Source organism: Myxocyprinus asiaticus, chromosome 14, assembly GCF_019703515.2.
Source record: "Myxocyprinus asiaticus isolate MX2 ecotype Aquarium Trade chromosome 14, UBuf_Myxa_2, whole genome shotgun sequence".
NCBI lineage: Eukaryota > Metazoa > Chordata > Actinopteri > Cypriniformes > Catostomidae > Myxocyprinus > Myxocyprinus asiaticus.
The window spans coordinates 6,602,311-6,629,798 of record NC_059357.1 but is presented as its reverse complement, the minus strand read 5'-3'; the positions used below and the strand labels follow the sequence as shown (position 1 = coordinate 6,629,798).

The following is a 27,488-nucleotide window of genomic DNA, read 5'->3' as shown; positions in this document are numbered from 1 at the left end:
TGAGAGCTGCAGTTAAAATTAAGGGGGTCGCACACTGCACGCGTCTGGTGGATGACATGACATGTTTTAAAATTCGAGGAGTCAAAAATGAATAAAATCCCAGAAGCAGTTTTTGTTCAACCAAAATCCTAATAATAAGAAAAAAAATTACGATTTTTTGCATAACATGGGACTTTTAGTATAAACAAGCCAGAGACACTTATTTTGAAATGACAAAATGATGAAAAAACTATCGTCAATTATCGACATACATTTATGCCAATAACCGATAGTTCCAAAAAGCAACTATAGACACCGATTAATCGGTAAAACTGATATATCGGTCTTCCTCTAGTATTATTTGTATCTTTAAATAAGAGATGACCAATCAGATTTGACTCATCTATACTATAGATTGTGATTCAGGCATCATTTCAAAGCCCATGGCATGGAATACAAATGTCCTGGAGCATACAGTACTGTATACAGACCACATAGCAATACATTACTCATTTATGTTGATGTAGTTTTTCTTATAGTTTGTACCGAGAATCAGATCACTCATGGACTTAAAGGGCATCATGCCATTTCCTGTTACTTTAAGGACTTATGTTCTTTGATGAACTATAGCCAAAATCTTCATAGATCTTCATGATTGTGCTTAAACATGTTATCTTGGTGCAGGTATGCTATGCAATCCACCACAGGATCGCTGCTGATTCATCATTGATGGAAATCTAAAAATTCCTTCACTGATGTTGTGTTATGCTCAGCCTATGTAACAGGATCTTGTGGATAATTTCTCTTGTTACTTGACCAGTGGCTATTAGATTTGGCTTTTGTGGATTTTATCCATATTGTCTGCACTGAATGTTAATATATTCTGTTGTGTCATTGCTGCTGTTTCTGTATTTCAGAAAACTTGCCAATTAGGAAAAGTAACAACCTGAATCTATCTAACCAGGGGGGTCTTAGTTAGACTACATGAGTGGATTGTGTTTTAGGTATTTCTCCCCAGAAATGAGCAAAATCTAACAAAACGTCCTTTTTCATTTCAAACGATGCAAAAAGTTTTTTTTAGTGGGGTGGTTAGGGTTTCGTTTAGGGTTAGTCTGAAGTATACTATAATTTGCTTATACGCTCACTGAGCACTTTATTAGGAACACTATGGTTCTAATAAAGTGCCTGATGTGGTCTTCTGCTGTTGTAGCACATCCACCTCAAGGTTCAACGTGTTGTGCATTCTGAGATGTTATTCTGCTCACTATAATTGTACAGAGTGGTTACCGGTGTTACCATAGCCTTTCTGTCAGCTCGAACTAGTCTGGCCATTCTCCATTGACGTCTCTCATCAACAAGGCATTTCCATCTGCAGAACTGCTGCTCATTGGATGTTTTTTGTTTTTGGCACCATTCTGAGTAAACTCTAGAGACTGTTGTGTGTGAAAATCCCAGGAGATCAACAGTTACAGAAATACTCAAACCAGCCCGTCTGGCACCAACAATCATGCCATGGTCGAAATCACTGAGATCACATATTTTTCCCATTCTGATGGTTGATGTGAATGATTTTATGTATTGCATATGTTATCTAATTCAGGACTCATGCACACTTTATCTTTCGCCATGTTCAAAATAACATACTTTCATGCTGTTTTTGACCTAATACACAACTGTATATAGTAAATAAATGAACATATTGATACCTGTCGGCTCTGTCAAAGTTCTAAAAATCCTGACTGTACAATGTCCACATGGCCCAACAGTGTATTTGTTTATTTTATGATCTCTGGTCAAAGGGAGTCTCCACACATTATTTATGGAGCTCCGCCCACTTTCTATGACAAGAATGTGTGTAAAGCATCAACAACCCTGCCCTTTTTTGCTGTTGCCATAACAAACAGCATATAATGCAGAGAGAAAGAAGTAGATATTTGTGCCAAATTGGCAGAAAATTAATTATTTTTTAATTATTATTTAGTATAAATTCTCATCAATGGTTAAGGGCTATTTTTAAATTAATGCATGGATGTTTTAAATGGATGATCGTAATAATGATGAAATTTAGAAATGTAATTAATTGTACCTGCAAATGAAACCTGCACACACTGAAAACTTTGTGTTTGCATCATCATGTTTTTATTTGCTATGCGTTTTACAGTGATACTGGCCAAACCTGTTTGTACTGCTCGTCGCCTTTACTGTCATGACATCATAAATCACAGTAAACACTGTTCTTTCTGTCTGTCCATCTAACCACTTTTTCTTTTCATTTGTCCACAGAGCAGAGAAGACAGAAGTACTGAGTGATGACCTTCTTCAGGTGAATGTTTCTTCCTTTATCAGAACTATGAATGATTGCAAAAATCAACCAGCGGTCAAGGATATGAATTGACACGTCAATAACATCAAACCTCACTGCTTCTTGCGCATCTTGTGACCAAACGTCATGACACAAGAACCGTTAAGGTTTGATGTTATTGTCATGTCACCATATTTAAATTACAGAGTTTATTAATTACTTGATTTGAGACTGAATAACGACTTAAATTTAGATTGGTTCACCGTTCAAAGTGATCGTATGCTTTCAGTATAATTTAATATCTGTTATGAATATAAATAAATAAAGGTTGGGTGGGTGGGGCTTCCCTGCCTCTGTCTCTTGTCTCTCTTCCGTTTATGAGTCTCTCAGTTGAACTTTAGTCTTGAACATTCTTCTTTCCCATAATCTCATCTCTTTCACTTCCCACTAATTTTTTTCTGGCATGCAGCAGATGGCATTACTGGAGAGTAACTCACAGTCTGAGGCTAATTGATTCTATTTAGGTATTTCTACCCTCACCAGGTTCATGTGTGCAAAAATGTGCATATGAATATGGCTTTTATGAACAAAATAATGCCTAAAATAGCTGGAAAATGACCAAGCCCAAAAGATTTAGAAGAGATATCAGAGTGTTTTAAGGTAACTTAACTAAATGCTGGTAAATTGAATGTGAATACACATATACAGTGGCCCCAAAAAGCATTTTGGACTTGGATACTTAAAACTTATATCTCATGTAATTCATGAGCCAAAGAGGTCGTTTGGTAGATGTATGCAGTCAGTTCCCCTCAGATTCACACAGGTGTCCTAGCAGATTAATGGCAGGTGTATTTCAGCACATTAACTATGGACGTATTCTACTAATGTGTGACAACCAGAAAGTATCCAAACACAATAAATCTATTGTTTTACCATTTTAAACCTAACAAACTTCTTTTTGTGAAATATTTTGCTTGCAAAGTGTGCTTCTGCTGACTTTCTTAACCTCTACAACTCTGCGGACCTGCCGGCGGGTCCAAAAAGCGCTATGTCAGGCATATTTGGTATCATTTGAAAGCTTAGAATCTGAATTTTCACTTATCACTTCATTTATGTTACATAAAATGACAAAATATGGCCTAAAAACATTTGTGTCTTAAATCAGCGCCACCTAGAGGTCATGAGGTAGAAATATTAAAATTAATATAAAAGTCTTTCAAAATGGCACGTAAATAGACAAATCATACACTGATGAGCCAAAACATTATTACCACTTACATATAAAGTGAATAACACTGATCATCTCCTAACAAGGCCACATGTCAAGGTCTGGGTAGATCAGATGTTAAGGGAACAATCAGTTCTCGTAGTCAACGTGTTGAATGCAGGAGTAAAGACCTGAACGACTTTCACAAGAGCCAAATTGTTATGGCCAGACGACTGGGTCAGAGCAGCTCTGAAACGGCAAGGCTTGTGGGGTGCTCCCGGCCAGTAGTGGTGAGTACCTAATGACAGTGGCCGAGGAGGGACAAACCACAAACCGGCGATAGGGTGTTGGGCGCCCAGGGCTCATCAATGTGCTAGGGCAACGAAGGCTATCCCGTCTGGTCTGAACCGACAGAAGGTGTACTGTGGCACAAGCCACAGAAAATGTTAATGATGGGGATGGGAGGAATGTGCCACAATACATAGTGCAATGTACCCTACTGCGTATGGGGCTGTGTAGTTGCAGACTGATCAGAATGCCCATGATGTCCCTTGTCCACCATTAAAAGCGCATACAATGGGCGCGCAAGCTTTGGAACTGAACCTTGGAGCAGCGGAAGAAGGTCGCCTGGTCCGATGAGTCCCCTTTTCTTTTACATCACATGGACTGCCGTGTATGTGTGCGACATTTACCTGGGGAAGTGATTGCACAAGGATGCACTGTGGGAAGACGAAAAGCTGGTGGATGGAGTGCGATGCTCTGGGCAATGTTCTGCTGGGAAACCCTGGGTCCGGCCATTATGTGGATGTCAGTTTGACATGTGCCATCTATCTAAACATCGTTGCAGACCAGGTACACCCCTTTATGGCAATGGTATTCCCTGATGGCAGTGGCCTCTTTCAGCAGGATAATGTGCCCTGCCATACTGCACACATCGTTCGGGAAGGGTTTGTGGAACATGATGAAGAGTTCAAGGTATTGCCCTGGCCTCCAAATTCCCCATATCTCAATCCAATTGAGCATCTGTGTACTGGACCAACTTGCTTGTGTGAATAATTCAATGTTATATCTTAGATGTCCAGAATAAAAAAATGTGCGGTCCAGCAAGGAAAGTATGCTAAACAAAGCATTGGAAATATGTTATTGACTTTTGATGTTAAAATGTTATATCATCGCAAAGGGGAGCATCCCAGCTTTCTAATGACACTGACAATTGAGCTGCTAGTCCACTCAGAGGCTGAGATATTCTATGAAACAATGGGGGTGGTGCATGAACTGAAAAATTAGAATAAATGTCTTTGGACGAGCACATCTGTAAGGGATAAAATGCGTTAGAGCGCCACCTACATTTCAGATCGGTATTTTGTGATGGAAGGTGATATACTTGCTGCCATCTGGTGGAATAAAAGAAGAATTTTTGGGGGGGGGATTGAGTGAAGAGAACCAAAATTACATACTTACCAAGTTAAAAAAGATTGAAAAAAAGATAAAAAAGCCATTTGGTTTGACATTTTGTTTACAAATACAGTGACATTCATAAATTTTTAGGTCTAGCTTAAGTGTCCAAATACTTTTCTAGGACATTGTATGCTTCACATGGGTGTCAAGATGAAAATCTACACATTGACAAACATCACTCTAAAAACAAAACAGTTCCCCCCAATCTGTCACTTCATCATTATTAAAAAAGTGTCTCATGTTCAAACATGTCTACAGTTGTTACTTTCAAACATTGCTCAAGTATGTCTTCCTACAAAAGGGAAATCATTGAAGCCTGACAGACTTTATATACTGCTCATTCACCTTCACTCATGCATTCCATGTCCAAGGGTCAAAGTTTAACTGCCTGAATGCTTTGCATCTTACAAAGGCCAATGGTTTGCTAGTAGAGAAGAGAAACATGATAGTGGCCCATAAACTCCCTCTTTAAATGATTCCAAATGAAAAGTGGTTTGGATATCCACTGGGTTTTTTGAAGGACTGGCAGCGGTGCTGGCAGATAGTCCCTGTACTGTTTGCACTTTCTCTGGTAGTGGTTGGAGTTCTTGAGATTTTCAGGCACACTGAGTCATTTCTCAACGTGCACCACAGAGAGATTTGACCCCTGCAGGGTGAACACTGCCACAGGCTGGTGGGGCCCTGTCATCATTTCCTGTTTGTCTTGAAATGTTGCTTTGCTTGGAACAGTGAAATGTTGATCAGAACATCTCTAATGTGTCTCTCTTCCTCTTTGTTTTTCCTTTTTCCTCATTCCCCATAAAAACCTGGATCTGAAATCTGATGGATGGGTTGATGGCATAGAAAAAGAGCAATGAGAAAGATATTATATATATATATATATATATATATATATATATATATATATATATATATATATATATATATAAAATATACACACACACACACACACACATATACATACACACACACACACACACACACACAATGATCAGCCAAAACATTAAAACCACCTGCCTAATATTGTGTAGGTCCCCTTTGTGCCACCAAAACAGCACCAACACGCATCTCAGCATAGCCTTCTGAGATGATATTCTTCTTACCACAATTGTACCCTCACTGGATGTTTTTTTGTTTTTGGCACCATTCTGAGTAAACCCTAGAGACTGTTGTGCATGAAAATCCCAGGAAGTCAGCAGTTACAGAAATACTCAGACCAGCCCATCTAGCACCAACAATCATGCACCAACAATCATGAAATCACTGAAAAAAATTTCTTTCCCCATTATGATGGTTGATGTGAACATTAACTGAAGCTCCTGACCCGTATCTGCATGATTTTATGCACTGCACTGCTGCCACACAATTGGCTGATTAGATAATCGCATGAATATGTAGGTGTACAGGTGTACCTAATAAAGTGGTCGGTGAGTGTAAATGTGGTTCTCTTCTGTGTATAGATATTTTTGAATCAGTCTTTGTTGTGAGTTTTCACTGAAATGTCTGTTTGAGTTAAAAACAGAAGCGCCGTGTCTTGGCAATGCTGAAAAGACCAGGTATCTCACGCGGCAAGTTTCAGTTCCACTATAACTGTCTGAAACTATTTAAGGGATTGTCAAGCACACTTTAAGGATTTGTCCCCTGTGCATATGACCAAGAATAAGAGAAACAACAGAGTCTGTGCCAACTGTGTGCATGCAGAAAACAGCCCAGTAGCTGCTGAAGTGGTTTTTGCAGAAACCGTAGACAAACTCTGACCCCAGTTATTGCAAGGATGGCTGCATTACAGAAAGATCTGCATCTCACTTTGTCCAACATGAAATAAATAGACAAGTAAGCTGTCTTTCTAAGCCACTAGCGTCATTAATTGGAATTGCAAAAATAAGGACTCTTTTCAAACTGGTTTCCAAAACACTCGGCCTGACCACCATTGGTCAGAGTGATAGCCCCTCCCTAAACGCACATCATTGTTTGAACTCCACCTTGATCATTTCACCTTTTGACCGAGTATTCCAAATGAACAATTTTTGTCCACTTCAACAGATATCACATGCTCAGTGAGTAGGGTGCAGTGAACACTGTGTAGGGACCCTGAAAATCAAAGCACAGCTTAAGAATCTTGCAGGAAATACAGAATAGGTGTGCATGTAACCATGGCAACAGATCATTAGTGTGGAGACTGGGGGTGTGTCTCAATCAGCTCCCTAGCTCCCTATGTCATGAATCAGTATATAATGAACACGATTTCGGGTACTAGCAAGGGTGTTCTTCCACTGAACATTGGGACACTAATGACTCAATTACTTGCAACACAAAAACGACCTCGCAAATTTAAACTCAGCTGTTATTGATCAGCAGCATCGCTGGATTAATGACATCGTTGTTCATTTTCATTGAAGATATTCAAATGTACATTGTTATTATGAAAGATAAATTACATTAAATAAAGAAATAAAAATATAAAGGAGTGTATTTTAAACCAGCTTTTAACAACTTTCAACAAGATTGTTTCCCTTTCGTTATAATTATGGATAAATAAACAATACTCTTTTAAAGAGAAAATAAGGCTTTCACATGATATATTTACACTGCTGCTCATCTTCTAATGACTTGAGTGAGAAGACATCACAACGTTTCCAGTAAGTGAACATAGTGAGCAATGATGATCTCTGGTTTTTATGATGCATTGTGGGACTTTTTAGGGAGCGAACGTTTCAGTGCACTGGAACGATTTTGCAATTGAGACAGCACTTAAAATGGCTGACTCCCTGATTAGTGCCCGGACTACTGAACTAAGGAGCTGATTGAGACACACCCTGTAATTGGGATGGTGGAACTGGGAATTATTGGGTGTGAATATAAGCATTTACCTTATATGCGAGAACTGCAGTAAATTCTAAATATGAATGAAATGCATGCATATTTACAGATTGATCGTCGCCTGGAATTGGTGCGATTGGTCTCTCATAATGCACACAAGAGGATGGTCGCCTGTCTACAGGGCAATCTGGGCACAGATGTGGAAAAGAGACATGTAAGTAATGGCTGCCTTTATGTTTTCACTTGACTTTTACCTTATTTACCTCTGTATTAAAGGTGCACTCAGTAATTTGTTTTCCTCATTTAAAAAGTTTTACTTCTAAAGAAATGAATAGTAATTTTGGAACATAGGCCGATGTATAAGATCATGACTACTCATGTGAGACTAAGAGTTCAGTCATATCATTAACCTCATAAAACCATTTTTATTCTACATGGAGAGGGTCCACTTGTGTGGGCAGCCATGTTAGCATCACACGACCAGCTGAATACTACTCGCTTAATCTCAGTAACTGCCCTGCTATTGGACACTTGCACTCATGGATTAAATTAATCCTGGTTTACTGTGCATAGTGAATTTCTACAATGGCATTGGTAACTGAAAACTAATGTGTTTGAATTATACAGCATCCAGGCCACTAGGTGTCAGTGTAAAATAATGTAAACCACTTTGACATACTTAAAAAAAAAAATACTGAGTTCACCTTTAAGGCTGGGCGAAATATCAAGTATATTTAAAATACATTTGCCATTATTTTGCTGCCGATAAAAAAATAAAATAAAATGGGCAACATTGCAATGATTTTAATGCAATTTTTATTTGATCATTACATTTCCTTACTTCCACTACAACTGTGTCATTAGACTAGTTTTAACAGTGTCCCAAATTTAAAACTTCAGCATCAAAAATGGGGTTAATGATTTAAAAGGTTGCAAAATTATTGTGATTTGTTTTAGCTACATCACCTAGCCCTAATCTATATTACATTTGGTTAAATGCACTTCTGAATTAGTCTTTTTCTCCTCTTAGAAAAAGCTTCCCCTCACAGCCCTTTCACAATCCATGCTGGAAGGAGGAAGTCAGCTAGGAGACGAGTCTCTCATAGGGTGAGTTTACAAGCTCTTTGATAGCCAGATGTGGTGTCTAAGACCATCACTAATTTGGCGTGCCTAACCAGTGATTAATTTTGGTGTCAGTTTGGTGATCAAACAACACTTTCAGGAAGTGTTTTTTTGGTCTCTGTAGTCATGTGACCGAACGTCCCTGAATCATCTGTTTTTTTCAGGCAGACAGTGTACAGTATCTACAGGGGATGGAGCTGTGAACATATGGATTTGCCATCAACATTAGTGAACTCCATATACAATGTCAGGATGGAAACAAGATAAAATGTTATTGTAACCTCATGCTGCTTGATGAGGATTGGTCTATTGTGTTAGATTAGTGAGAGAAGACAGTACATTATGCTTACAGGGACTTCTTTGTCGAGTTCTATTTGGTAGAAATGTAAGTGTGGGTGAGCTCAACATGATTTAAAGGGATAGTTCATCCAAAAATGGAAATTCTCTCATCATTTACTCACTCTCATGCCATCCCAGATGTGTATGACTTTCTTTCTTCTGCAGAACACAAACGAAGATTTTAAGAAGAATATTTCAGCTCTGTTGGTCCTTTTAATGCAAGTGAATGGTGGCCAGAATTTGAAGCTCCAAAAAGAATATAAAGGCAGTATTAAAGTAATCCATTAGACTCCAGTGGTTAAATCCATATCTTCAGATGCGATATGATAGGTGTGGGTGAGAAACAGATAAATATTTAAGTCTTTTTTTACTTTAAACCTCCACATTCATTTTCATATTCTTTTTGTTTTGTTTTTGGCGATTCACATTCGTCTTGCCACCTACTGGGCAGCAGGAGAATTTATAGTAAAGAAGGACTTAAGTATTGATCTGTTTCTCACCCAAACCTATCATATCGCTTCTGAAACCTATCTGGATTTAATTGATGAGAATTTTTTTTTTAATTTTTAGGTGAACTATTGCCGTTAGATCATCAACCCTCCTGGTCTTGGAGCGACATTGTTGTCAACCAATAAGATTTAGGGTGTGGTTTGGATGTAGAGTTAGGGCTAATGGCTTGAACAACATTCTTATCAACCTATAAATTCCCTTTGATTTTAGGGATAGGTTATTGTTGGGTTCGGGTTAGGGCTACAATTATTTTATACAAATGATGTTCCAGGACTATCAAAGGATGTTGAACATGACCAGAAACATGCTCTACTTGGCTAAATCAATTACAGTAATGGAGCATGTGTCTTTTTACATGTTTGTATCTACAGAAAAATGATGGAAGTTTGTGGAGAGGCTGAAAGCAAACTGGCATACGAGCAGAGCCAACATGAGGTCCAGCTAGAGAGAGATGTTCTAGACCCTCTCAATCAGCTAGCAGAGGTATGGAATGCCAGAGACCTGCACAAAACCTGCTACTTAAATATGCCATGTAATGTACATAATTGTCTTTGTGCTTAAAGGTGGACGTTCCTAATATCCTGAAGCAGAGAAAGCATTTAGCCAAGCTTGTGTTGGATTATGATTCTGCAAAAGCCAGGTGTGTATATAAATTATTTACACACATGCAATAATTAAGCAGTACATCCACTGCATCTAAATGACATCAGAATCTTCAGCCATAGAAGATTTCAGCAGGTTTAATATACATAATCTTTAGCCATTGTTGACATCAATGGGTTTTAATGACATCCTCTTCATCCATACTATAACATCACCAGAGTCTGCTGTGCTACTGGGTTTAGACTCCTCTCTTTCTGTATTTGAATGAGTCTGTCTAAATAGTGACATTAGCTAATGGCTAATAGATTAAATCTATTATAATACAGGTATCAACAGGCCGCAAAGGTGTTCCCTTCTGCCACAAACGCTCAAGCAATGGCTGCCAAAATTGACACACTTAAGGAAGAGATGGATGACGCACAGATCAAAATGGAAATATGCAAGGTAGCTTACTGTACACATATAGGTGAAGTTATTTCAAGTCTTATTGGGATATTCAGATGAACGTGGGGTAGATTGTGTGAGAGACAGGTGGTTAAATTGGGATAATCTAAGATGGAATAGAAAATTAGACTAATTATTAGACATTACTTTAGAACTATATTACATTATTTTGGGCATTGCGAGCATTGTGAACATAGTCTAATCTCTTTCTCATGTCTCTAGGATCAATTGGCTGCAGACATGTACAACTTTTCCTCCAAGGAAGGAGAATATGCTTGCTATTATGTCTTGGTAAGCCATCTCATTAAGCTTTACAGGAGTTTGAATTACACAGGCCAGCAACCAGTCAAGTCTATGAAAAATATTCTCTTCTAGAGTTCAATTTACAGTGGCAAGAAAAAGTATGTGAACCCTTTGGAATAAGCTGGTTTTCTGCATTAATTGGTCCTAAAATGTGATCTCATCTTCATCAAAGTCACAAGTATAGACAATGTGTTTAAGCTAACAACACACAAACAATTATAATCTTTCATGTCTTTAATGAACACATCCCATTAAACATTAAAAGTGCTGTGGAAAAAGTAAGTGAACCCGTAGGCTAAAGATGACCAAAAAAGCTAATTAGAGTCAGGAGATGGCAAACCTGGCATACAATTAATGAAACGAGATTGGAGGTGGGGGTTAGAGCTAAATTGACTTAGAAAAAGCACTCAAACATTTTGAGTTTGCTATTCACAAAAAGCATCTGCTGATGTGGACCATGCCTTGCAAAAAAGAGATTTCAGAAGACCTACTATCAAGAATTGTTGCTTTGCATAAAGCTGGAAAGGGTTACAAAGTTATCTTGAAGAGCTCAGATATTCATCTGTCCACAGTTAGACAAATTGTCTATAAATGGAGACGATTTATACTGTAGCTACTCTCCCTAGAAGTGGCTGTCCAGCCAAGATGACTCAAAAGGCACACTGCAGAATGCTCAGTGAGCTAAAGGCTTAAAGGAATCACTGGAACTGGTTAACATCTCTGTTCATGAGTCTACTATACAGAAAACATTAAACAGGCATGGTGTCCATGGCAGGACAACACGAAAGAAGCCGCTGCTTTCCAACAAAAACATGGTTGCGTGCCTGAAGTTTGCCAAAGACCATCTTGGCACTCCACAACGCTACTGGTAAAATGTTTTGTGGACTGATGAAACTAAGGTTGAATTGTTTGAGAAGAACATGCAGCACTACGTATGGCGTAAAAGGGGCACCGCATACCATAATGAAAACATCATCCCAACAGTGAAGTACGGTGGAGGGAGCATCATGATTTGGGGCTGCTTTGCTGCTTCAGGGCCTGGACCGCTTGCCATCATCAAGGGAAAAATAAATTCCCAAGTTTACAGGATAATGTAGGGGTTGCTGTGCGCCAGCTGAAGCTCAGTAGAAGTGGAGTGATGCAGCAGGACAATGACCCTAAACATCGAAGTAAATCCTCTACAGAATGGCTTAAAAAAAGAAAATCCACCTTTTGGAGTGGCCGAGTCACAGCCCAGACCTTAACCCAATAGAGATGCTGTGGAATGACCTCAAGAGACCCATTTACACCAGACATCCTAAAAATATGGCTAAGCTAAGCAGTTCTGTATGGAAGAATGGTCCAAAATTCCTTCTGAACGTTGTGCAGATCTAATCCGCACCTACCGGAAATTCTTGGTTGAGGTTATTGCTGCCAAAGGAGGATCCACTAGTTATTAAATCCTAGGGTTCACTTACTTTTCCAAAGCACTGTGAATGTTTAATGGGATGTGTTCAATAAAGACAAGAAACATTACAATTGTTTGTGTTGTAAGCTTAAGCACATTGTGTTTGTCAATACTTGTGACTTTGATGAAGATGAGATCTCATTTTACGACCAACTCATGCAGAAAACCAGCTAATTCCAAAGGGTGATTAATTTTAACTTGAAAATTAGATTAGCATTTCCTGATGGAAATACCAGTGATTGCAAGGCCGCAAAAGAATAGTGTTAAAGTTTAAAGTTATCTGTGGTAATGAAATGCTGCATCAGAGCCGCTTTGCCATTGTCATGACACTCTGTAAGAATCTTGTTTTTTAGTCGGCTACACGGAAGAATCAACACATACTGTCACTCTGCAGTGGAAACATGACTATAATCGATAAGATATGTGCAAGGAAGACAAGACCAATAACAACTCACTATGCAAATAGATGTAAGAAAGATGACCAATCACAATGTTATATGCAAATATCCAGTGTGGAACTGGATCAACAATAGTCATAGAACTTCCTACTATAATTGGAAATGCTAATTATTTCAACACACTAGGTTAGTTATATCTGACATGTGGATTGTATCTAAATCATTGAAGTTGTTACATATTTTAAACAAATTTAATTGGATAACGGTACATAGCCCAGAAAATTTTAATGTTTCTATCACTCAGTCATTGAATGAAGGTACTTTGAGTCACAAACCTTGTTTCTTTCTCTTTTTGAAAATAAATGTTATTTGTCTTGACAGTTATTAGAAGCACAAGCTGAATACCATAAAAGAGCTTTGGCTCTCATTGAAAGCATCCTGCCAACCATACAGTCACAGCAAGGTAAGATATTTACAGTACCCTTAACTTCCTTTACAATGCATGTTTTTTGTATGAAATACTCACATAAAAAACTTGCTTAAAACACTCAATACAGAGAAATCCGACCCGTGGTAAGTAGAAAGAGACATTGCCATTGGGAGTCAAACCATTTTTGGAACATGTGTTTTATGTTCTGAAACAAAGACAATGTTTATCCTCTACCTGATCTTTAATAATGTTCAAACTGACTCAAATCAACAGTGAGTTTACTTTATTTCTGTGAGGTTAAATGGACAAGAAACCAATGTAGATCTTCCTAGTCATCAATAAACCATAAATTAGTCTTTTTCTTTCATAAAACTGCCTGGTGGCCAGCACTGTAACCTATCCCATTTCACATGCTATAAATCTTCCATACACATTCTGTACTTAGTTATGTTTTCTGCCTAACTCAAATTACACGGTCCATTCCTCAATTCTCATTCACCTTCTCTTTATCTGAAATAGACAAATGGACGGAGAAGCCAGCGTTTGGCACCTCTCTAGAGGAACATCTGAAATGCACCAGCAGAGAGATCGCTTTGCCCATAGAGGCCTGCATCATGATGCTTCTGGAGACTGGCATGCACGAAGAGGTTTTTCATCCTGTTAAACAACTCGTGGACAGATAAATATACTGTGTGTTAAAAGACGTCAGGTGTTGTCCCTTTGTTATTAGATACGCAAGAGCAGATGGTTGTCATTTTGAAGGACATGTTCAGTCTTTCGTCAGACTTTGGACTATTTTGCAAATGGCACTTTAATACAGAGTCTGATTTTAAAGGGATGAATGAAGTAATGAAATGTTATTTATATTTCTGAGCAATCAAACTTACGATGTTCTGGTGGGTGAAAAAATCCTGTAGACTATGGGAGTCATATCTAAGGTCCAAAATATCATAAGGAATTATTTTGACTTGGGCCTACTACCTAGCAACAAACCAGAACATCCTAGCAACCACATAGCAATGCCCTGACAACCACCAGAACTTTCAAACCTTAGCAAACATATAGCAACGTCCTGGCAACCAACAGAACTCCCTAGCAATCGCATGGCAATGCATTAACAACCACTCAAAACAATTCAGTGAACACATAGCAATGTCCTAGCAACCACCCAGAACATCTTAGCAACCCCATAGCAATGCCCTGGCAACAACCAGATCACCCTAGCAACCACATAGCAATGAACTAACAACCACTCATAACATCTTAGCAAACATTTAGCAAAGTCCTGGCAACCACCAGAACACCCTAGCAACTGCATGACAATTGCACCTTTATTCCAGAGTCTGTTAAACTTCTCAATGAGAAAGGTTTGCCTGTTTAATGTAACATATATTGTCTTCCCCTGCTATTACACCCTAGCAACTGCATGGCAATGCATTTACAACCACTCAGAACACGTCAGCGAACACATAGCAATGTCCTAGCAACCATAAGAACATTCTAACAACCATGTAGCAACACACTAACAACCATTCAGAACACCTTTGCAAACACGGAGCAACATCTTGGCACTAGAAACCACATTGCAACATTCTGACAGCCACCAGAACACCCTAGCAACTGCATGGCAATGCATTAACAACTGCTCAGAATGCCTCAGTGAACACATAGCAATTTCCAGGCAACAACCCAGAACATCTTACCATAATGCCCTGGCAACAACCAGAAAATTCTAACAACCACATAGCAATGCACTAACAACCATTCAGAACACCTTTGCAAACACAGAACATTGTCTTAGCAACCACCAGACCCTAGCAACCACATAACAACATTCTGGCAACCACCAGAACCCCCTAGCAACCACATGGCATTGCATTAACAACCGCTCAGAACACCTCAGTGAACACATAGCAATGCCATGGCAATCACCAGAACATTCTAACAACCACATAGCAACACACTTACAACCATTCAGAACAATTTAGCAAACACAGAAATACATCTTGGCAATCACCAAACCCTAGCAACCACATAGCAACATTTTGGCAAAAACCAGAACACCCTAGCAACTAGATTGCAAAGCATTAACAGCCACTTGGAACACTTCAGTGAACACATAGCAATTTCCTATCAACCACCCACAACATCTTAGCAACCCCATAGCAATGCCCTGGCAGCAACCAGAACACCCTAGTAACCACATAGCAATGAACTAACAACCACTCAGAACACCTTAGCAAACATTTAGCAAAGTCTAGACAACCACCAGAACTCCCTAGCAATCGCATAGCAACATTCTTGCAACCACCAAAACACCCTAGAAACTGCATGGCAATGCATTTATAACTGCTCAGAGCACGTCAGCGAACACATAGCAATGTCCTAGCAACCACAAGGACATTCTAACAACCACATAGCAGTGCACTAGCAACCATTCAGAACACCTTTGCAAACACAGAACAATGTCTTGGCATCTTGACTTATTATTATTCTAGAATGTGTAGTAGTAATAATAATAAAAAAAAACATTCTGAGAGGGTAATTGAGCTAAATTAGTTAATCTAAAAACTGTTAGCTTACCTAGCTTTTAGCAAAATTTAAAATTGTAGCTTTTTTCACTGTTATTTCAAGGCAGAGCTACAGATAAGGGCTGCATGATCGTAAACAATCTATATGTGAGAGCTGTGGCTATATATCAGCGTTATTGACATCTACTGTATCACATTTCCTTTCTTAGCTAAACACAGACAACTGATTCTAATATTAGCACTGAAACGAGACGATCATTTCCCTTTGCAACCGCACTGACAGATATGAAAACAGCCTATGGCAGCATTTTCGGTCACACATCAGCATCTCTTGGATTCCAGTTTATATTTTTAATGTACGTTGTCTTGCATGTTTATAACATTTCCATTCTTGACAGGGTTTGTTCCGTATCGCTGCTGGGGCCTCAAAACTTAAGAAGCTAAAGGCGGCTCTGGACTGTTCCACCTCACAGTTGGAGGAGTTTTATTCTGACCCTCACGCTGTAGCTGGTATGTTCCATTTTCCATATTCGAAATTGTAAGAAGGTTTACGTGGTGTAACAGTATAAAGGATGGGCAAGGAGGAGGCGGGAACCAGACGAACCATCAAAATAATGTTTAATGAAAACTTAAAAAGACACAAACAAATACACACAGCAGCTGCGTGTGTCTCTCTCTCTCATGAACTGCTGCATCCAGCTCGGCTTTATCCCTCTCCTCGGCTGATGAGCCCGATTGGGGGCTGGCCGTGCTCACTCACGGCTCCGCCCCGCCTTCTTCCTCGTCACACGTGGGTCAGTTGTTTGTACCTACACTTTGGCTGACATTTCTTTTTTTTTAGCGATTGTGTGAAATGCCATATCTGCTTTTAGAATTACTTCCCAAAATTTGTGACAGTGCTTGGTTATCTGGTTGATCATCCATTCATTACAAAACTAGAAAAAATACTTTTGGCACAGAGTTATTTTGAAAGCTGAAACATTTCAGTTCTGTCTGAACCACTGATGAACCACAAAAATAGCCAGATCTTTGAACAACAAGAGTGGTCTTTCAGTTTTTAAATTAAAAACTGAAATTTAGGATGCTAACAGCCACAGCAATTTTTGTGTCTGTCATCTGATAATTAATCAAAGCATTTGAATGAGTGGCAAAAATATTTTTAAGGAGTAGAGAACTTTGAAGAGCTTTACAAATGTACAGTATTTGATGTTGATTCTTGCAATTGTTTTCTCATGATTATGTAGGAGCCCTGAAATCTTACCTGCGAGAGCTGCCTGAACCTCTGATGAGCTACCAGCTGTATGAAGAGTGGATCCAGGCCTCAAAGTAAAACACATTTACACAAATCACTGATTTTGCTTAATAAGCCGACAGCATGTGTGGTCATGTAAGGATGTGTAAGCATGTGTGGCTTTCCTTTATCGGTGTACGGTCATAAACAGCTTAAGAATAAACCAATCGACACGTGTAGATTTTTGCCTATTACCCCGATTTCGCATCGCATGTAAACACCTTTACCAGCATTTTTACTGGCTTAACCAATGTATGCAAGTGTTGTGCGCATGACTCCTCGTGGTTTGACATCAAAAGCATAGAATAACTCTATTATTTTAAATCTCATGTAAACGCGGTTCCCTTTCGATTCAGTTCACTCAACAATGCTGTAAGCACTATGGGGAGTGTCCTTCACACGACCTTTTTGAAACCCCACAATCACGCCAATCTTCTGATTGGCAGTGGTGTCTGAACCCTGCCCTTTTAGGCTCGCAGTAGGCCTATATAAGCAGGTGCTTAGTCACCATTTCTTCAGAATTTTCTTCCTTCAAGATTGCGAATTTTGTCTTCGTCTTGGAATCTTCTTCTTTGCTGTCGATATACAATTACAGCGGATGGAACTTCTCAGCAAGACACAAACAGGACGACTCATCGCCTGTGCTCAGCGCCTGCACCGAGAGGCTTTTCACTCCACTGTGTGTTCCACTGAAGAGTTCTCCACATTGCCTTCGAAGATGCTCTTGGTGAAAGGGTTCTTCGCTTCAGACGCTCATCGTTGATCAACGTGGTGCTTCAGCGAAACTCCTACCTGCTTCCCACAGCGCTCCAGCTGAAGTTACTCTATCCTATATATATATATATATATATATATATATATATATATATATATATATATATAATATATATATAGCAAATATCCTTTTTAGGGGTTCGTCCCGACCCCTTGAGCATGTGCACGCACCTCATGAACGAGTGCGTACAGACCATTCTTTGGTGTCTGTCAGTTCAGACTGGGAGAGGACATGGAAACAGTTCTGTTAATTGCACCGAAATGGTCCAATCAGTCTTGGTTTCTGGAGATGATAGAAATACTAGATGGCCCTCCATGGGAAATGCCACTGAGGAGAGACCTTCTATCTCAAGCACAAGGCACGATTTGGAATGTTGTCTTAGGTCAGTTAGGATCACTATTTTAAGAATGTGTAATGTCAGAATAATAGTAGAGAGAATTATTTATTTCAGCTTTTATTTCTTTCATCACATTCCCAGTGGGTCAGAAGTTTGCATACACTTTGTTAGTATTTGGCAGCATTGCCTTTAAATTGTTTAACTTGGGTCAGACTTTTTGGGTAGCCTTCCACAAGCTTCACACAATATGTTGCTGGGATTTTGGCCCATTCCTTTAGACAGAAATGGTGTAACTGTGTCAGGTTTGTAAGTCTCCTTGCTCGCAAGTGCTTTTTCAGTTCTGCCCACAAATTTTCTTTTGGATTGAGATCAGGGCTTTGTGATGGCCACTCCAATACCTTGACTTTGCTGTCCTTAAGGCATTTTGCTACAACTTTGGAGGTATGCTTGAGGTCATTTGGAAGACCCATTTGCGACCGAGCTTTAACTTCCTGGCTGATGGCCTGAGATGTTGCTTCAATATATCCACATAATTTTCCTTCCTCATGATGCCATCTATTTTGTGAAGTGCACCAGTCCCTCCTGCAGCAAAGCACCCCCACAACATGATGCTGCCACCCCCATGCTTCATGGTTGGGATGGATTTCTTTCTTTGCAAGCCTCACCCTTTTTTCTCCAAACATAACAATGGTCATTATGACCAAACAGTTCAATTTTTGTTTCATTACACCAGAGGACATTTCTCCAAAAAGTAAGATCTTTGTCCCCATGTGCACTTGTAAACTCTATTCTGGCTTTTTTATGCAGTTTTGGAGCATTGGCTTCTTCCTTGCTGAGCAGCCTATCAGGTTATGTCGATATAGGACATGTTTTACTGTGGATATAGATACTTGTCTACCTGTTTCCTCCAGCATCTTCACAAGGTTCTTTGCAGTTGTTCTGGGATTTGCACTTTTCGCACCAAACTACGTTCACCTCTAGCAGACAGAATGTGTCTCCTTCCTGAGCAGTATGATGGCTGCGTGGTCCCATGGTGTTTATACCCACGTACTATTGTTTGTACAGATGAACGTGGTACCTTCAGGTGTTTGAAAATTGCTCCCAAGGATGAACCAGATTTGTGGAGGTCCACAATTTTTTTTCTGAGGTCTTATCTGATTTCTTTTGATTTTCCCATGATGTCAAGCAAAGAGGCACTGAGTTTGAAGGTAGGCCTTAAAATACATCCACCTCCAATTCAGCACACCTCCTATCTAATTGAAGCTAATTGTCTAATTGTCTAAAGGCTTGACATCATTTTCTGGAATTTTCCAAGCTGCTTAAAGGCATAGTTAACTTAGTGTATGTAAACTTCTGACCCACTGGAATTGTGATAGTCACTTAAAAGTGAAACTGTCTGTCTGTAAATATTTGTTAGAAAAATTACTTGTGTCATGCACAAACTAGATGTCCTAAAGGACTTGCCAGAACTATAGTTTGATTATATTAAATCTGTGTGTGATTAAGTGGTTAAAATAATGAGTTTTAATGACTTCAACCTAAGTGTATGTAAACTTCTGATTTCAACTGTATATGGTTCATATAGATCCCAGACCACATTAGTTTCCATCTGGCATCTGCCACGTGGGACTATTCATATACAGTTTAATATGACTTATAAGTCATCGGCCTGTGGCCTGTGACTCCTTATGAATATATCTATTTAGTGTTATAGCTCTGGGAGTGTAATGTTACGTAGTGTGGCGTGATGGGATAATGTGCTTACAGCAATGTCGAGTGAACTGAATTGAAATGGAACATCTCCGGTTACACATGTAACCTCGGTTCCCTGAGAGTAAGGGAATGAGACATTGCGCGAGCTGGCCGCATTACTACTTCAGAGTTTTATAATATGAGTGACTCACTTTTGTCCCTCAGTCAGAAAATTCTGAAAAAATGGTGACTGAGTGCCTGCTTATTTAGGCCTAATTCGTGCCTAAAGGGAAGGGCTCAGACACCATTGCCAATCAGAAGATTGGCGTGATTGTATAAGGGTTTTAACAAGGTCGCATGAAGGACATTCCCCAAAGTGCTTACAACAATGTCTCGTTCCCTTCATCTCAGAGAACCGAGGTTACATGTGTAACTAGAGCTGTTTTCTTGCTTTGTCGAATTTTTTAAATAAGCTGATTTTTGGGAGTTATCTACAGAGACCCTAAAGGGATGGGGGAAAAAATAGTTGTGTGGGAAAAAAATAATTATTTTGCATTCTTTCGCAAAACTTTGCGTTCCCCTGAGAAACTTTGCATGAACTCACAAAACTGTTGCGTTCCCCCAAGAAACTGCGTTCTCTCACAAATTATTTTGCATTATATCGCAAAACTTTGCGTTCTCTCACAAAACTTGTGCTCTCGTATATGCATGAATGCTCTGCAGGCTATTGCATTTATGAGAGATAAGTTCAGATGACAGGTGCCTGTCCATACATTTTGTGGAAAACTGTATCTTGTAAACAAAGAGTGAGAAGATACAGTGACTCCTTTCTGTATCGCATCATTACATGATACATAAATCTGATATGTGGCTTATGCAAACAAATAAACAAAAAACTGAAAATATATGATTTTAATGCAATTCAAAATGCAAAATATTTTAAAATGGTACAAAAATGACGGTTTTTATATATGTAGCATGTTTTCCCAAACTACAGGCCTAATGGAATTTGAATATCATATGCTCAAATATTTACTATTATTTTATATGTATGTATGTTTATGTGGCCATTTATTATGCACCAGCAGATGGTGACAATTGTGTTATGAGTGAGTCAATCATTAAACACTGACATGTACCAAACTGCATAAATGATGCCTCCAGAGGGCACTCCGAAGGGAGAGCAATCGTGATGGCCAAACTAAAGGGTTGTTCCAAACAAAAATACGAATGATTTAAAAGTGAGTTCTGAATTGCGGTTATGTTAAAACCCAAAAACTTCAGCCACCACACATAATTAAGCAATTGTTTTTTTTTTTGCTTTATTTATGGAGAGGGAAACACCATCACAACAGCAACAACAAAAACAATAATAATATGCGATTCAAATGTGCGCACAGCATTACACTTCATTCAGACCACTCGCATTTAATGTAATTTTAACTGTGTTGTCTTTATTTTCACACATTCATAAACTGAGATTTATGATTTGTGTATTGCTAAGTATTCTTTTGGGTTTCACTCTTTCATTGCACTGGCTTTCTCGTTTAACTCAAAAGCTGGAATAATGCTGGAATACACATAGGAGAGCTTGCAGAAGACTGTAATTATGACGCACATTTTGCGAGGGAACACACAACAATTTGCGAGATAATGCAAAAGTTTTCCGAGAGCACGCAAAAATTCTCGGGGGAACGGAAAGTTTTGCGAGAGAACGCAAAAGCGTTTGCTTATTTTTTTTTTTTTTTTTTTCCCCACCCAACAATTTTTTTTCCTTACCACCTTGACCCTGTAGGGGCTCAGTAGTTATCAGCATATTGGTGTGTGTAAACAGACTCACTGTCTGTGTCTGTTCAAGTATTAGCATAAAAACAATTGACCCATTTTTAAAACTACAAAAATAATCACAACTGCATTGAAAAAATTGAAAAGAAATACAAACTTTACAATTAGTCCACACTGGTTTTACTGCATGCCAATTGGGACCAGTGTATTCCAGTTGTGCAAAATGTTTTCAATTTAAATATTCACAGCTTAAATATACAACCATAAGAAATTGCATTCCCAAAAGTGCAATTCAGTGTGCTTAGTTGTTTCAAAGACATTTTTCATTAATATACTTCCATACGATCAGGAACATCACACTGATCTGTAATTTCAATGGCATGTTGCCTGAGGAAAAGTCACAAAATTAAACTTAAAATTAAACTACCTCTGCAGGTATCATAAACGGGTAACTGATAACATAATTTAATATGTTAAGAAATTTTGTTGTCATTGAGCACGTTTACATGCATGTTCTTACACCGATTATGCTTAATAAGCCGACAACGTGTGCGGTCATGTAAAAGCAATAAACCGCGTTCTTTTATTGGCATAAAAGCCATAAATGGCTTATGAATAACCCATTCGACACGGGTAGATTTTTGCCCATTATGCTGATTTTGCATGCCATGTAAACACCTTACCCAGTGTTACTCATCCAACGTGCGCACGTGTTGAGCGCATGCCTCTTCACGGTTTGACGTCAAAAGCAGAGAATAACACAATCATTTCAAATGTCACGTAAATGCGGATTTCTTGCCTTGTCAGATTTTAAATAAGCTGATTTTAGAGAGTAATCAGCATATTGGTGTGCATGTAAATGCGCTCAGTGTTGAGTCATGACTTTCAGATTATGTTCTGGGCCTTTATGTGCCCTTATGTAATAATTTAAGGTGTGGCCATTGAGAGAGCTGACCTCAGCCATTGTTAGCTCATATCTTGAATCATCCCTTCTTGTGGCTGTTAATGACTTTATAACTCAAATGGTTTCTCTCGCCTTTTCTCTTCTGCAGTATTTCTGACCCAGATAAAAGACTTCAGGCTCTGTGGGTGGTATGTGACATGATGCCAAAGGCCAACAAGACCAATTTTAGGTTTGTGAAGTCAAAACTGTTTGTTACTACTTCAGACTAAACTTTGAAAAGTCAACATGAAATCAGAATTGACCCCATTTACTTCCTAAATAGATGTTTCTAGTCTTATTGTGCTTGATTTATCAGTGCACATTATTCCAAAGAAAAATTGTTTTCATAATGTTCCATCAAAATGTTAAACTTTCTCAGCCTCTGAAACATCAGCCAGTGGTTAGGGTAGTAAGTTAATACTGATCAATAGCACTTATATTAATTCTTCTATTAAATTTTGCCTATTATTTGAGCTGTGAAGTTGTTTAAATCGTCGCTTTTACGGTCATTTTAGGGTTTTAGGGTGTACAGCGTTACATTGTCATGTTAAATTGAATATAACTTTACACAACAAAGCTTAGATATCGATTTTATCACACTAAAATCATATTAATACATGTATTGTTAACATCTTGTGGCTATACTTTTGAAATAGTGAGTATTTTAGCGTTTATGGATTGGCCCCATTCACTTCCATGAAGTCACTGTGTGCCAGATTTTTGCTTTTTTAAAGATAGCGAGGGACAAATCAAAATACATTTTTGTGGTAATCAACATTATGCCACAAATGCTGACAACTGAGCTTAACTTGTACCGAACCTGGAATATTCTTTTAATGCAATAAATAACAAATAACAATAGATTTGAAATACAAGTGTTACCATTAGGATATGTTGAGATGCTCTCAAAGGTGAACTTGACCTTCATTATCCAAGTCCCAGACAGAGGCCCCCTCAAAAGTGGGTGCTGGTTGTGTTTCTGGACCGTAGTACTCCTTCACAATCCGTTTGATAAAAGTCATCCTACATTTTGTCGTTGATGAATATCTGATTCCACTTGTAAATACGTCACATTATGGAAGTAAAATGGGTTGTGAATGCTGTTTCATGCTGACTTTAACATTAAACTGTAACAATTTTTATGACTGTAACAAGCTAATCCGTGTCTATAAAGGTACCTAGTGAAGTTTCTTGCCAAGCTTGCTCAGGAAAGTGACATCAATAAGATGACAGCGAGTAACATTGCCATCGTTCTGGGACCCAATTTACTGTGGGCCAAGGCAGAAGGGTGAGAAACGCATCCAATTGCCATTCACGTACATTACCAACATGACAGCACTATTAAGATACCCATATTGTCTTCGCAAGCTTTACAGTAGATGGTTTACCTGTCATTTACTTAATCAATGGAATTGAAAAGTGTTTTGTTTTTTAAGCAAAATCATCAGCTTATCAGCTTTCAGCTTAATATCCAAGTCTGTTCATTTATAATGTAGATCTGTCATGTTGACATGTTACATGTGGTTCTTATCCTTTCTTAGGTCCCTTGCTGAAATGGCAGCTACTACCTCTGTCCATGTAGTGTCTATTATAGAACTGATAATCCAACATGCAAGCTGGTTTTTCCCTGAAGGTGAGACTACCATCCACTGTAGCCCTATTCCTAAACCTAGCGAGCTGCTTCGCGGTTTGCTGTCTACATTAGCAGCTACCTTTTAAGGCAGAATACTTGCCAAAAATGCAACCTCATAAGTGACTGATTTAAAACATACTTCATGGGCAGCAACTTTGTTAACGGTCACTCAAGCACACATCACATAAAGCATATGAGAGACTTGACTTGAGGAACTCGCAGTTAATTCTGAGGGACCTTTAACAGGGTAGATGCCATATTTAATTTGATACGACTGAAAACAAGGGTCTGTCCAATAGTTTGTACTGTCTTACTGTCTGTCAACCCATGTCTTAGACTTTTTTGAAAAGGCACATTTTCACAATAGTTAAAAATAGCATCTACCTTGACTAAGGTCCATAGAGTCTGACAGTTAGCATGCTGCTAAGCTAACAACTCAATACTCTAATAAGCACAGAAATACATAGAACACACAGATTTTTTATTTTTTTTTGGCTAGATAGAACTTTTTGTAATGATGCTTTCCAGTACTAAATAAAGTGTCGCAGTGAATTCTGCGATTACCTTTTAGGGGAAAGATACATAAACGGTAATGCTGCCTTTTTTTGGCCAAGACAAGGTGTCCTTTTATTTTTGTCTTGTTTTCCAGTAAAAAAAATATCTAAACATTCATAAAACAAGATAAATTTGAGAAGCAGAATGTCACAAGTTATTTTTTATTTTTTTCAGAGAACTTAACAAAGATTAGTAAAGTTTATGCATATAAAAAGAATTTTTTTTTCTTACCCCATTGGCAAATAGCTTTTGCTTTTTCTTGTTTTAAGCATAATCCCACCAATGTTTGTTTGATTTCTCTGAAAACGAGACCTAATATCTTAGACCATTCTGCTTCTTAAAAGGATAGTTCACCCAAAAATTAGTATGTGTATGACTTTCTTCTGCTGAACACAAACAAAGATTTTTAGAAGAGTATTTCAGCACTGTAGGTCCTCACAATACAAGTGAATAGGTACCAAACATTTGAAGCTCCAATAAGCACATAAATGCAGCATAAAAGTAATCCATAGAACTCCTATGATAAAACTATGATAGGTTTGGGTGAGAAACAGATCAATATTTAAGTCCTTTTTAACCATAAATCTCAACTTTCACATTCCTCTTCTTTTATTTTTGGCAATTCACATTTTTTTGTGCATATCGCCACCTACTGGGCAGGGAGGAGAAATTATAGTAGAAAACTAATTTAATATTGATCTGTTTCTCACCCACAACTATCATATCACTTCAGAAGATATAGATTTAACCACTGGAGTCATATGGATTACATTTATGCTGCCTTTATGTGCTTTTTGGAGCTTCAAATTTGGAGCTTCAAATCATTCACTTGCATTATGAGGACCTACAGAGCTCAAATATTCTTCTAACAATCTTTGTGTTCAGCAGAAGAAAGAAAATCATACACATCTGGGATGGCTTGAGGGAGTAAATGATGAGAGGATTTGCATTTTGGGGTGAACTAAGTCATTTTTTCCTGGATGTTTGGATATTTTTAACGGAGGATAAGGATAAAAAAAACTCAGTAAAAAAAATATTTTTTGCATTGTTTGCATTGGGAGTGTGCCTGTAATGCCTAAAAATATAGAAAGGCAGCTCATTAGGTTTTGAAACTGAGCTTGTATGTCATTTTGTATAAAAGGTCAACAGACCTCTACTTAGTCATGCCCATATCTATGATGTTCTCTACTCTTTTCCTCTCCAGATATGGACTTCAATGTTTCAGGCATGTTTGCCTTGCCTGGGTGTCCGGGTACCCCTGACTCTGAAGCAGGATCCATAGACAGGAGGCGCCCAGGCAGCCAGGCATTACAAGATTCTGAGACCACCCGCAAAGACAGGTACAGGTCTAATCCACGCGTTCACAGAAGCAACTCCAGTTCCACAGTTGTTTCTGCGTCCTTTGTAGTGGCTAGTGAGTCTGTCACAGTCAAAGCAGATAGTTTGAGATCAGAAGTAGGGGCTGTTTAGTATTTAGTCTGTGGACATGCATCTTTATTAGCTGTTTTGTTCTGTTTTTGTTTTGTTTTGTTTTGTCTTTCAACCATTGCTTATTGTATGCTTAATTAAACCAATAAACTGTATCTTATACCTTTGTATAAAAACATCATTGATATATGTTGTAATTATGAATTGGATGCCAAAGTTAGAGAACATTTTTGACATTTGAGTTTCTAAAACTACTAATACAACATCTATCGGAACAATAAATGGTTTGTAACAAAATTATTTGAATTCCATTCATTCCAGTTTTTGGATATGAATTGAGTGTTAAAGCAGGAAGTGTACAGTCATTTCACCAGTGCTCTCAGAAGCTTGGTATGTTCAGATTGATACCTTTTCTCCCACAGGCTTGGGGACAAATGTTCAGAATTTGAGAAAGTAAAAGCACTTTTGTCTTCAGGTGTAGGGCAGTCCTTTAGAAGAATACTCATATATCAGTGTGCTGCCATTTACTGGAGGAAATGTATAAAAATATGTATTAGGGCTGTCGATTTAATGCATTATTTTTCACATAATTAATCACACTGAATGAACATGTTCAATCGGCAGTGGTTAAAAAATAACGCAATTAATCATGCCCACCATCTGTATTCTGTATAAGTTCCATAATAAGGAATGTTCCTACCATCAGACAAATTCATGATTGATGTACTGCCTTGAGGTGGTACATCAGGGCATTCAGTGCTTCAGCTGTACAGGCAACATGCCAAAGCAGGCACAGGAAACAGAGCCTTCCACAGATGCGCTTTTGCACTCAAAGGCAGCTGGACCGAGCACATCTGAAAAAGAATGTAGGGCTCTCGAGACGCTTTTTTCAAACTTTGAAACTTTGACACTGCATGCTAAAACACAGCTCATGTGACTAGAGATACAGAAAACTAGTGAGAAACGATGCATTCAAAAAACACAAATTGGATGGAACTTGTGACAGAAATCACGTATTTTTCATACTGAGTAAGGCACATTTTAATGACCACAGAAACACGTCAAGTCTTAACTATCACCAACACGCAGAATGAGACATTTTTGTCTGCAAGTGCTTTTCATGTGGAGTTCAAAGAGGCACTTGACGCTGGCACTC

General features: G+C 38.5%; 1 protein-coding gene across 3 annotated transcripts in view; it reads left to right on the top strand.

The window, feature by feature from the left end:
* Positions 1-27,488, top strand: part of LOC127451113 (rho GTPase-activating protein 17-like) — a 51,133-nt gene that overhangs the window by 7,437 nt on the left and 16,208 nt on the right. For all 3 annotated transcript variants that reach the window (XM_051715547.1, XM_051715545.1, XM_051715546.1), the window contains exons 2-16: positions 2,263-2,302; positions 7,876-7,980; positions 8,797-8,873; positions 10,109-10,220; positions 10,301-10,377; positions 10,667-10,784; positions 11,007-11,075; positions 13,314-13,395; positions 13,882-14,009; positions 16,292-16,403; positions 17,138-17,219; positions 22,826-22,906; positions 23,891-24,004; positions 24,258-24,349; positions 26,109-26,244. In XM_051715547.1, the coding sequence (XP_051571507.1) occupies positions 2,263-2,302; positions 7,876-7,980; positions 8,797-8,873; positions 10,109-10,220; positions 10,301-10,377; positions 10,667-10,784; positions 11,007-11,075; positions 13,314-13,395; positions 13,882-14,009; positions 16,292-16,403; positions 17,138-17,219; positions 22,826-22,906; positions 23,891-24,004; positions 24,258-24,349; positions 26,109-26,244 (1,425 nt within the window). The remainder of the gene's footprint in view (positions 1-2,262; positions 2,303-7,875; positions 7,981-8,796; positions 8,874-10,108; positions 10,221-10,300; positions 10,378-10,666; positions 10,785-11,006; positions 11,076-13,313; positions 13,396-13,881; positions 14,010-16,291; positions 16,404-17,137; positions 17,220-22,825; positions 22,907-23,890; positions 24,005-24,257; positions 24,350-26,108; positions 26,245-27,488) is intronic.